Source organism: Oncorhynchus nerka, linkage group LG7 (genome assembly GCF_034236695.1).
Source record: "Oncorhynchus nerka isolate Pitt River linkage group LG7, Oner_Uvic_2.0, whole genome shotgun sequence".
Lineage (NCBI taxonomy): Eukaryota > Metazoa > Chordata > Actinopteri > Salmoniformes > Salmonidae > Oncorhynchus > Oncorhynchus nerka.
This window is the reverse complement of record NC_088402.1, coordinates 68,794,558-68,807,057: the sequence shown is the minus strand read 5'-3', so window position 1 is coordinate 68,807,057 and position 12,500 is coordinate 68,794,558. Positions and strand designations below refer to the sequence as shown.

The following is a 12,500-nucleotide window of genomic DNA, read 5'->3' as shown; positions in this document are numbered from 1 at the left end:
GTTGATGTGTGTATCATACAGTTGTTGATGTGTGTGTGTATCATACAGTTGTTGATGTGTGTATCATACAGTTGTTGATGTGTATGTGTGTGTATCATACAGTTGTTGATGTGTGTATCATACAGTTGTTGATGTGTATGTGTGTGTATCATACAGTTGTTGATGTGTGTATCATACAGTTGTTGATGTGTGTATCATACAGTTGTTGATGTGTATGTGTGTATCCTACAGTTGTTGATGTGTATGTGTGTATCATACAGTTGTTGATGTGTGTATCATACAGTTGTTGATGTGTATATCATACAGTTGTTGATGTGTATGTGTGTATCATACAGTTGTTGATGTGTATATCATACAGTTGTTGATGTGTATGTGTGTATCATACCGTTGTTGATGTGTGTGTGTGTATCATACAGTTGTTGATGTGTATGTGTGTATCATACAGTTGTTGATGTGTGTGTGTGTGTGTGTATCATACAGTTGTTGATGTGTATGTGTGTATCATACAGTTGTTGATGTGTGTGTGTGTATCATACAGTTGTTGATGTGTATGTGTGTGTGTATCATACAGTTGTTGATGTGTATGTGTGTGTGTATCATACAGTTGTTGATGTGTGTATCATACAGTTGTTGATGTGTGTATCATACAGTTATTGATGTGTGTATCATACAGTTGTTGATGTGTATGTGTGTGACCACAGGACACCTAGCTTGTTTTTTCAGTCATATGAGATTCATCCTAACTCTAGAGTAGAAAACAGTGTCACACATCTGATTAGGACAGTGCTGTCGGTCAATATAACGACTTAGTCTAGCTATATACTTTTCTCCTTCTTCCTCTCATCCCTCTTTTCATCTAATCTACCTGTTTACCTGTTTCCGCTCTTCCTGTCTATCTTTCTGTTTTCATCTCTTTCACTGTCTACCTCTCAGTAGCTGTTGATAAAGGATAAATAGTCCACAGTCACTCATCCTAATCAGCGTTGTATCTGTCCCTCCTCCTCTCATTCACCTCTTCAACATGGAGATAGATGTTGATAGTGGTTAGAACAGAAATATGTGAGACTGAGAGGTTGTTAGGCCATTTAAACAGTCTATGAATGTGTTTTTGTTCTGTTTATTTGTTTTAGATTCAATGCAGTCACTCAATCACTCGCTCTGTCTCTCTGTTTGCAGGTGTCTGTCATGTGTCAATGGCTCGTTCCCCTGCCACTGGTGTAAATACCGCCACATGTGCACTCAGAACGCCAACGACTGCTCCTTCCAGGAGGGCCGGGTGAACGTGTCAGAGGTGAGAGATCCCCCCCCCCCCCCCCCCTCTGTCCCAAAATACTGCACACGGGTCTCCCTGTGTAACAACCATCTCTTCAGCAACACATTACAGTGATGACACCAGTCAGTGTCATAGCTACTCATACACGGTAAAACCTTTCACAAACATGCACGAACACACACTCACACACACACGTCCTCCCGTTGATGAGAGTGATCCACGTGCTGGCTGATGTCCAGTAGTCCCCAGCTGGGCTCTTGGTATTGTCGACCCACCATGCCTGGGCCTCAGAGTGAAGCTATGAGTGGTTCAGCAGGAGCTGTTTAAATAAAAACCAGTCCTGGATTTATGCACTTATAAACAGGCCAGGGTGAATGACTATGCAAATTGTATCGTGTTCTACATTTCCAAATGTTGCATTTGCATGAAAACCAATATCAATCTCATCCCCTGCTCTCTCTCTCTCTCCCACTCTCTCTCTCCCTCTCTCTCTCCCTCTCTCTCTCTCCCGGCCTGACCGTGGAATGCCAAGACAAAGTGCACGCTCTGTGGTGTTGTAGAAGAGTGAACTGTTTACTGACACTCCATCACACACACGCACGCACACACACAAACACATATACACACTGTACAAAAATGTACAAAACAAATCACAAACTCAGTCACACACACGCCAACTATAACAAACAAACTAATTCTCCTTCACCCTCCAAACCTTAATCTCCCAACCCACTGATCCCTGTGACAATCACCTATTTAAAAGTGTAAATTCACAATTACATCCATGTTAAGTGACCTGGGGGGACGTGAAACCCTGATCTGTTCACACACCGGGTTCTGCTGTTCAGTGCTTCGAGCATCTGGGAATGCACCTGATGTATACATGTGTTTGTCTTGGCTGCGGGCAGAGTAGGTTCCTTATCTCTTCGCTGGCGCAACACCTTTCCAATGCTTCTGGGTTACGTTGTGGTTTATTTATGATATTAATTGGTCATGAGGTATCCTACCTCAATCCAATTAAGGGCCACGGCTTTTATCGCGGTACATGCTCTCTCTCTCTCTCTCTCTCTCTCTCTCTCTCTCTCTCTCTCTCTCTCTCTCTCTCTCTCTCGCTTTCTCTCCCTGTCTCTCTCTCTCTCTCTCTCTCTCTCTCTCTCTCTCTCTCTCTCTCTGTCTGTCTCTCTCTCTCTCTCTCTCTCTCTCTCTCTCTCTCTCTCTCTCTCTGTCTCTCTCTGTCTCTCCCTGTCTCTCCCTGTCTCTCCCTGTCTCTCGCTCTCTCTCTCTCTCCCTGTCTCTCTCTCTCTCCCTGTCTCTCTCTCTCTCTCTCTCCCTGTCTCTCTCTCTCTCTCTCTCCCTGTCTCTCTCTCTCTCTCTCTCTCTCTCTCCGTCTCTCTCTTTCTCCCTGTCTCTCTCTCTCTCTCTCCCTGTCTCTCTCTCTCTCTCTCCCTGTCTCTCTCTCTCTCTCCCTGTCTCTCTCTCTCTCTCTCCCTGTCTCTCTCTCTCTCTCTCTCCCTGTCTCTCTCTCTCTCTCTCCCTGTCTCTCTCTCTCTCTCTCTCTCTCTCTCTCTCCCTGTCTCTCTCTCTCTCTCTCTCTCTCTCTCGCTCTCTCTCTCACTTTAAGAGGACATTACATATATTTACAGCTTGGTCTCATAGACTAGACATAACATAGTAAATTAGGATGATATGTTAGAAGGATAGTAGTGTGTCTGGTTGGCGTGGTTGGGTAGGTGTTTAACCTGAATGTCTTGCAACCCAAAGGTTGTGTGTTCGAATTTCATCACGGACAACTTTAGCATTTTAGCTAATTGTAACTTCTTACTACTTTTGAGCTACTTTGCAACTGCATGTTAGCTCAACCTAACCTTAACCCTTTAACCTAACTCCTAACCTTGAACCTAACCTTAACCCCCTAACCCCTAGCCTAGCTAACGTTAGCCACCTAGCTAATGTTAGCCACAACATACACTACATGACCAAGAGTATGTGGACACTTGCTCTTCGAACATCTCATTCCAAAATCATGGACATTAATATTGAGTTAGTCCCCCTTTTGCTGCTATAACATCCTCTACTCTTCTGGGAAGGCTTTCATCTTGATGTCGGAGCATTGCTGGGAGGACTTGTTTCCATTCAGCCACAAGAGCGTTAGTGAGGTCGGGCACTGATGTTGGGCGATTCGGCCTGGCTCGCAGTCGGCATTCCCAATTCATCCCAGTCAAGTTCTTCCACAAAGATCTCAACCAACCATTGATCAAAGGTGTTTGATGGGGTTGAGGTAAGGGCTCTGTGCAGGCCAGTTAAGGTCTTCCACACCGATCTCCACAAACCATTTCTGTATGGACCTCGCTTTGTGCGCAGTGCATTGTCACAATGAAACAGGAAAGGGCCTTCCCCAAACTGTAGCCACAACTTTGGAAGCACAGAATTGTCTAGAATGTCATTGTATGCTGTAGCGTTAAGCTTTCCTTTCACTGGAACTAAGGCGCCCAGCCCGAACCATGAAACAAAGCCCCAGACCCTAATTCCTCCTCCACCAAACTTCATAGTTGGTACTATGCATTTGAACAGGTAGCGTTGTCCTGGCATCCCCCAAACCCTGTTTCGCCCGTTGGACTACCAGATGGTGAAACGTGATTCATCACTCCAGAGAACGTGTTTCCACTAGTCCAGCTTTACAACACTCCAGCCGATGCTTGGCATTGTGCATGGTGATCTTAGGCTTGTGTGCAGCTGCTCGTGCATGAAGCTCCCGGCAAGCAGTTATTGTGCTGATGTTGCTTCCAGAGGCATTTTGGGACTCGGTAGTGAATGTTGCAACTGAGGACAGATTATTTTTTACGCAATACGTGATTCAGCATTCAGCCGTCCCCTTCTGTGAGCTTGTGTGGCCTACCACTTCGCTGCTGAGCCGTTGTTGCTCCTAGACGTTTCCACTCCACAATAACAGCAGTGTCAGTTGACCAGGGCAGTTGACCAAGGCATACATTTGTCAAACGGACTTGTTTGAAAGGTGGCATCCTATGATGGTGTCATGTTGAAAGTCACTGAGCACTTCAGTAAGGCCACTCTACTGTGAGTGTTTGTCTATGGAGATTACATGGCTGTTTGCAAAATGTTTTACACATGTCAGCAATGGGTGTGGGTGAAATAGCCAAATCCACTAATTTGAGGAGGTGTCCACATACTTTTGTATATATGGTCTATTACACGTATCATACGTCTATCATATGTATATAGTGTATCATACGCAAATTCATAACATTGTATGAATTGCAATACATAACTCATTGTACAAATTGCAATCATATGAAATTCGTAACATGTCATCGAAATGGATGATGGATATCCACAAATGAATACAAACCATACAAAACGTAACATATCATACTAATTGGAGTTTCTCTGAGATACGTTTATTATATTACGTTTACCCCTGAGTCCAGTTTAGGATTAACATTCTGTTACTGTAAAAACCAATGGTCACTTTCTCACTGCTTGCAAAGCTCCAGTGGAAAACGCAGCAAAGTGCTTAATCTCAGAGAAGAGCATTTGGCATGCGTTCATACAAGGTGGTGGAGGGGCTAGGCTGTGGGGGGCTGATTTGGGGGAAAGGTTGTGTGAAGGAATGAAGTAAATCTCTAACAGAGTGTAGATTAAAGGGGGCACAGTTAAGCGACAACAGATCAAATGAAGTGTGTTGGTGTTGTGTTGTTGGTCAAAATCAAAGACTAAATATGGCATCAGTCGTGGTACTGAAAGTCAATCAGACAGCTTGTTGTTCCCCCTGAGCTGAGCTGTAATCCAACCAAACCACACACATACTCTGTACTCCCAGCACTGATATGTTCTCCTTTTGGTGCATAGGTTACCATGGTTACATGGCCAGTCCATCTCAATAGGCGTGTTACACACAGATGCCGTTATGTTATGTTGCCCATGCCACCATTTTCTTTCTTTTTTGATGGACTTTTTATGCACCGTTGTCGATAACAGAAAGAGTTCACTTAAACCCAAAATGTTTACGAACCAATAGATTATGGGTTTTGAGTGGGAAGGAAAAGTATGCAACATTTTTACATTATGTGTAAATAAGTCAGAGATTTATTCCATTATCGCTCTTTTGCCAAGTCACTCTGTTATCTTTGTGCCCACTGATATGCATAAATGCATTTCTCATAGTTGTGTGTCCACCAGCATTGTAACTAAGTCCTCGATGTAATGAGTAACATTTGCAAATCAAATGTATATCAATCAGCATCCGCACGACAGACGATAAACAAAGGCGCACATTAAATCCGACCAGGCAGAAAATTGCTCGAGTAAAGCCGCACTTGAGAAACCCATCAGGAGAAATGAATAAACAAACAAACAAACTAACATTGAAACAAACTAACGTGTTGTCATGGACAGTGGCTGTGGGTTTGTTGGTCTGGTAGAGGGAGTGGCTGTCTGTCTCTCTGTCAGTTTGAAGCAGTCTCCAACATTGGGATGGAATCAGTACAGAATTGCGATCAGTCAAAGGTTCAAATCTCTGATAGGAGATATATAATATACATACAGTTGAAGTCGGAAGTTTACATACACTTAGGTTGGAGTCATTAAAACTCGTTTTTCAACCACTCCACAAATTTCTTGTCAACAAACTATAGTTTTGGCAAGTCGGTTAGGGCATCTACTTTGTGCATGACACAAGTCATTTTTCCAACAATTGTTTACAATTACGCTTATAATTCACTGTATCACAATTCCTGTGGGTCAGAAGTTTACATACACTAAGTTGACTGAGCCTTTAAACAGCTTGGAAAATTCCAGAAAATTATGTCATGGCTTTAGAAGCTTTGGATAGGCTAATTGACATCATTTGAGTCAATTGGAGGTGTACCTGTGGATGTATTTCAAGGCCTACCTTCAAAATCAGTGCCTCTTTGCTTGACATCATGGGGAAATCAAAAGAAATCAGCCAAGACTTCAGAAAAAACTGTAGACCTCCACAAGTCTGGTTCATCCGTGGGAGCAATTTCCAAATGCCTGAAGGTACCACGTTCATCTGTACAAACAATAATATGCAAGTATGAACACCGTGAGACCACGCAGCCGTCATACCGCTCAGGAAGGAGTGGAAGGTGTGAAAAGTGCAAATCAATGCCAAAACAACAGCAAAGGACCTTGTGAAGATGCTGGAGGAAACCGGTACAAATGTATCTATATCCACAATAAACCGAGTCCTATATCGACATAACCTGAAAGGCCGCTCATTAAGGAAGAAGCTACTGCTCCAAAACAGCCATAAAAAAAGCCAGACTATGGTTTTCAACTGCACATGGGGTCAAAGATTGTACTTTTTGGAGAAATATCCTCTGGTCTGATGAAACAAAAATAGAACTGTTTGGCCATGATGACCATCGTTATGTTTGGAGGAAAAAAGGGGATGCTTGCAAGCCGAAGATCACCATCCCAACCGTGAAGCATGGGGGTGACAGCATCATGTTGTGGGGGTGCTTTGCTGCAGGAGGGACTGGTGCACTTCACAAAATAGATGGCATCATGAGGATGGGAACATTTTGTGGATATATTGAAGCAACATCTCAAGACATCAGTCAGGAAGTTCAAGCTTGGTCTCAAATGGGTCTTCCAAATGGACAATGACCCCAAGCATACTTCCAAAGTTGTGGAAAAATGGCTTAAGGACAACAAAGTCAAGGTATTGCAGTGGCCATCACAAAGCTCTGACCTCAATCCCATGGAAAATGTGTGGGCAGAACTGAAAAAGCGTGTGCGAGCAAGGAGGCCTACAAACCTGACTCTGTTACACCAGCTCTGTCAGGAGGAATGGGCCAAAATTCACCCAACTTATTGTGGGAAGATTTTGGAAGGCTACTCGAAACGTTTGATCCAAGTTAAACAATTTAAAGGCAATGCTACCAAATACTAATTGAGTGTATGTAAACTTCTGACCCAATGGGAATGTGATGAAAGAAACACAAGCTGAAATAAATCATTCTCTCTACTATTATTCTGACATTTCACATTCTTAAAATGAAGTGGTGATCCTAACTGATGTAAGACAGGGAATTTTTATTAGGATTTAATGTCAGGAATTGTGAAAAACAGAGTTTAAATGTATTTGGCTAAGATGTATGTAAACTTCCGACTTATCCAAAACCTGATTATACCATAAGTCCCTATGGAGTTCTTTACATTCAGTTACACTGTATTATATCACCCATTAGGGAATAATGGGTGATACTTTTCCTTGTCCAATTTATAACCATTAGAGCAGCTTTGGCTGTCCAGATGTAAAAATGGAGAAGTCTGGATAAACTAACATTAGTCTATCTGCTGCTAATTAGAAGATGTATCAAAGTGACAGAGTGAAGTAATGTGCATCTCTGTTCTCCTCCTGTCACCCCCATTAACTGCTCTGGGGGGTAAAATATAGGCCTAGTGTACTTCCTTTGATTAAGATACAGTATTGCACGCTAGGCTAGCTTTGGTTGACTCTTATATGGTAGTTAATGCATGTTGTCATTGATTGTAATGAGATAGCATGTATAGAGTTGCATATCTGTCTGATAAAGTATGTACAGGGCCTTTAGAAAGTATTCACACCACATTACTTTGTTGTTTTGTTACAAAGTGGGATTCAAATGGATTTAATTGTCATTTTTTTGTCACCGATCTACACAAAATACTCTGTAATGTCAAAATTAGAGAAAAATTACAACATTAGATAAGTATTCAGCCCCCTAAGTTAATACATGTTTGAATCGATTGCAGCTGTGAGTCTTTCTAAGAGCTTTCCACACCTGGTTTGTGCAACATTTGCCAATTATTCTTTTAAAAATTCTTCAAGCTCTGTCGAATTTGTTGTTGATTATTGCTAGACAACCATTTTCAGATCTTGCAATAGATTTTCAAACAGATGTAATTCAAAACTGTAACTCTGCCACTCAGGAACATTCACTGTCTCATTGGTAAGAAACTCCAGTGTAGATGTGCCCTTGTGTTTTAGCTTATTGTCCTGCTGAAAGGTGAATTCTTCTCCCAGGGTTTGGTGGAAAGCAGACTGAACCAGGTTTTTCTCTAGGATTTTGCTTGTGCATAGCTCCATTTATTTTTTATCCTGAAAACTTCCCCAGTCTTTAATTATTACAAGCATACCCATACCATGATGCAGCCACCACTATGCTTAAAAATATGGAGAATGGTAATCCGTAATGTTGTATTGGATTTGCCTCAAACATAATACTTTGTATTTAGGACAAAAAGTTCATTGCTTTGCCATATTTTTTGCATGGTGAAATCCCTGACTGGTTTCCTTCCTCTCCAACAATAGAGTTAAGAAGGACGCCTGTAACTGGGTGCATTGATACACATTCCAAATGAATAATTAGTAATGAATAACTTCACCGTGCTCAAAGGGATATTCAATGTCTGCTTTGTTTTACCCTTCTACAATAGGTACCCTTCTTTGCGAGGCGTCGTACATTTCGCTGGTCTTTGTGGTTGAATTAGTGTTTGAAATTCACTGCTTGACTGAGGGACCTTACAGATAATTGTATGTGTTTTGTTGGTTACAGAGATGAGGTAGTCGTTAAACAGATCACGAGAGAGAGTCCATGCAACTTATTATGTGACTTGTTAAGCACATTTTTAGTCCTGGACTTATTTAGGCTTGTCTTTACAATTGGGTTGAATACTTATTGACTCAAGGCATTTCAGCTTTTCATTTTTAATACATTTGGATTTTTGGGGGAAAAACATGATTCCAATTTGACATATTGAGTTATTGTGTGTAGGCCAGTGACACAAAAATCTAAATGGAATCCATTTTAAATTCAGGAAGTAGACAACAAAATGTGGAAAAATGCAATAGTTTCTGAAGTTACTGTATTCATGCATTTAGACAGACATCCTCAGTGCCACCTGTCTCTCCTCCATGTCTGCCAAGCATCATTCCTTCCTTCCCTCAAATGTACAATCTGTCTCATCTGGCTTTTTTCCCCCTCTTCCCTCTCTCGTCTCTCTGATGTTGTGAAAGCATTTCTCCTGTGAGTACGCACAGGCATGCACACACACTAGAGGAAGTGTGTCCAACGACGACGTCTTGGTAAGCTGCAGTAGCGCTACAGTAAACAGACTGTGAACAGGCGAGGGAGGAGAAGGCCTGCCAAAGAGCCCCGGCTCCAACTCTCCGCCCTGCTCAACTTTGGCTGTCTCCATCCCCAATGTCACGGCTCAGAACAGACCAGCCAACTCCACCACTACTGCAGCCAGCCTTACGGAATGGGACAAACGTCTGAGACTGTACCTTTAATTCTTTTGCAATGTTAAATTAGCGAAAGCCGGTACCTTCTCATGGCCTCTCAGCTTCCGCCGTTAGATCGTCGTTAGTGCGACTGGCACTGGACAAACTCTTCTCTAGCTCTCCCTGGCAGGGGTAGCTGAGTGCCAGGCTGCCCCCTCTTCGGTTCTACCAGGCGCAGCCCCCTGCTCAGGGATCCAAGCCGGCCACTGATCTCGCCTACTTTAATTATTCAAAGTGTATTAAATCTTCATTTCTAGATGCCTCAGATCGTTCTAATGGAGTCTGGGGATGATTTCTACATAGAGGAGAGGAGTTGAGATCCTGGTGAAGGCTTCTTCATGGTCCAATGACACCATCAGGGCTCCACTTCCTGTATTTTCTCTTTAATAATTCCCAGTCATCTAATGCTGCTGTCCTAGTTCTCCCCTTCAGAGAAAGTACTGACTCTACATCTCCCGTGGCAACGTCAGCATAATATGTGGTCAGTGATCATGTTTCATGTTTGGTGCAAAGCAAGTTCTTTGTACAGTTTATACAATATCCTTAAGAGTATATTGACGTACACGTGTGTCAGTCTTAGTAACACAATGAAACAATCCCCATCAAAATGAGTCGGTTTCAGCTAGAGATATTTGTTTTTGTTGCATGGGCTGCGTCTCAATACCCCACCTCAATACACCGTCTACGTCACCCTTCCACACCTGCGTTGTAAAGTGGCTGAGCTACAGTGGTGTTGCATGGGCTGCGTCTCAATACCCCACCTCAATACCCCCTTCCACACCTGCGTTGTAAAGTGGCTGAGCTACAGTGGTGTTGCATGGGCTGCGTCTCAATACCCCACCTCAATACACCTTCCACCCTTCCACACCTGCGTTGTAAAGTGGCTGAGCTACAGTGGTGTTGCATGGGCTGCGTCTCAATACCCCACCTCAATACACTGCCTACGTCACCCTTCCACACCTGCGTTGTAAAGTGGCTGAGCTACAGTGGTGTTGCATGGGCTGCGTCTCAATACCCCACCTCAATACACCGTCTACGTCACCCTTCCACACCTGCGTTGTAAAGTGGCTGAGCTACAGTGGTGTTGCATGGGCTGCATCTCAATACCCCACCTCAATACACCGCCTACGTCACCCTTCCACACCTGCGTTGTAAAGTGGCTGAGCTACAGTGGTGTTTATCAGACCATGAGACATCCTCAGTCTGTAGCATCCGAACCGTTTGGCTACAAACTATTATGACCAGTCTATGGAGAGATGAGACTCTCCGTTTTCCTCTACGACCCCCACAAGTGTCATGGGACTCGTTGGAAGGTAACCCATACAAACAAATACAAGTATGGAGGTAGTTTAGTGCCAACAAAAATAAAGTGTTAAATATGTGTCCCCCAAAAAATGTGATACCTAAAGGGGTCCTAAAACTCAAAATCAAACAGGTATCAAACATTTTTTATACAATTATTTGATCAAATATTGAATTTGGACATTAAGATCCACGGGCATGACCATCTTTAAACAACCCCCCCCCCCCCTCTCCTCCGATCTGCAATATTATTAGCCATGAAGATTCAGTTACAGTATGTGGATACTATCTGTGACTCCGTAGTAGATTTCTGACCCGGCGTATCTCATCTCTCCCTACTCTCCTTGCTCCTCCACATTAGGGCCCAGGAGTAGGCAGACACTCCAGAAGCCTGGTCATGGTTCAAAGTCCCTTTCATTTTACCGCTGAGCTCCTCTGAGAGGTTCATGGTGTCCTATCAAGCACAGTTCTATCACCGTGTCTCACTAGAGGACTAGACCTTGGGAACTTTCTTCATGCTACCCGTCGAGTGTTACTCTTTACAACTTTCGTCTTAGTAATATAATTACAGTTACATAATATAGTTATGTTTATTGTTGTTTGTTACACTGTTGTCTTATGGTCGAAACACAATGTCAATTGTCTGAGCTCAGTATTTCCTAGCATCAGATATGAATAGCACCCTGTGTAATGATCTGGTGTATCTGCAGTAACACACACCTCTGGGAGTTGGTTGTGAAAGCTTAAATCGATTTATCACATTTATTCAAGTCTCTGCATGCAGCCCAGATACAGTTTGACAGAAACAGACAGGCCAATCTCTGATAAAACAAAGCCCAGAGTTCCATTTTGTTTGGCTCTAAACAGCTCAGCTCTGTCCAAATGAAGAGGCCAGCAGGGCACAATTGGATTCTGTAGGGAGCGGTAGGCAGGCCTGAAATCACTGAGAGGGCTTGGTTGTGTTGATGGATATGATATGCTGCTCGCTGGCCCCCTTGACCTGTCGGCACATTATTCTTAGGAGAAATCTATGGGGACGTGTATTGGCTCGCATGAAACCCAGCAAATCTCAGAGTGAGATCATATTATTCAGCATCTCTCTGTCTGTGTCTCCCTCGAGAGATCTAGTCATCATATCAGAGTCCTTTTTAGCTCTTCCCCTCTGTCTGTCTCCCGTTCCCCTCTGTCTGTCTGTCTCCTGTTCCCCTCTGTCTTTCTGTCTCCTGTTCCCCTCTGTCTGTCTCCCGTTCCCCTCTCTCTGTCTGTCTCCCATTCCCCTCTCTCTGTCTGTCTCCCATTCCCCTCTCTCTGTCTGTCTCCCGTTCCCCTCTGTCTGTCTCCCGTTCCCCTCTGTCTGTCTGTCTCCTGTTCCCCTCTGTCTTTCTGTCTCCTGTTCCCCTCTGTCTGTCTCCTGTTCCCCTCTGTCTGTCTGGCTCCCATTCCCCTCTCTCTGTCTGTCTCCCGTTCCCCTCTGTCTGTCTCCCGTTCCCCTCTCTCTGTCTGTCTCCCGTTCCCCTCAGTCTGTCTGTCTCCCGTTCCCCTCGGTCTGTCTCCCGTTCCCCTCTGTCTGTCTGGCTCCCATTCCCCTCTGTCTGTCTCCCATTCCTCTTTGTC

General features: G+C 43.6%; 1 protein-coding gene across 2 annotated transcripts in view; it reads left to right on the top strand.

The window, feature by feature from the left end:
- Positions 1-12,500, top strand: part of LOC115118303 (plexin-A1-like) — a 284,460-nt gene that overhangs the window by 188,237 nt on the left and 83,723 nt on the right. For both annotated transcript variants that reach the window (XM_065020769.1, XM_065020768.1), the window contains exon 9: positions 1,177-1,291. In XM_065020769.1, coding sequence (XP_064876841.1) covers positions 1,177-1,291 — 115 coding nt within the window. The remainder of the gene's footprint in view (positions 1-1,176; positions 1,292-12,500) is intronic.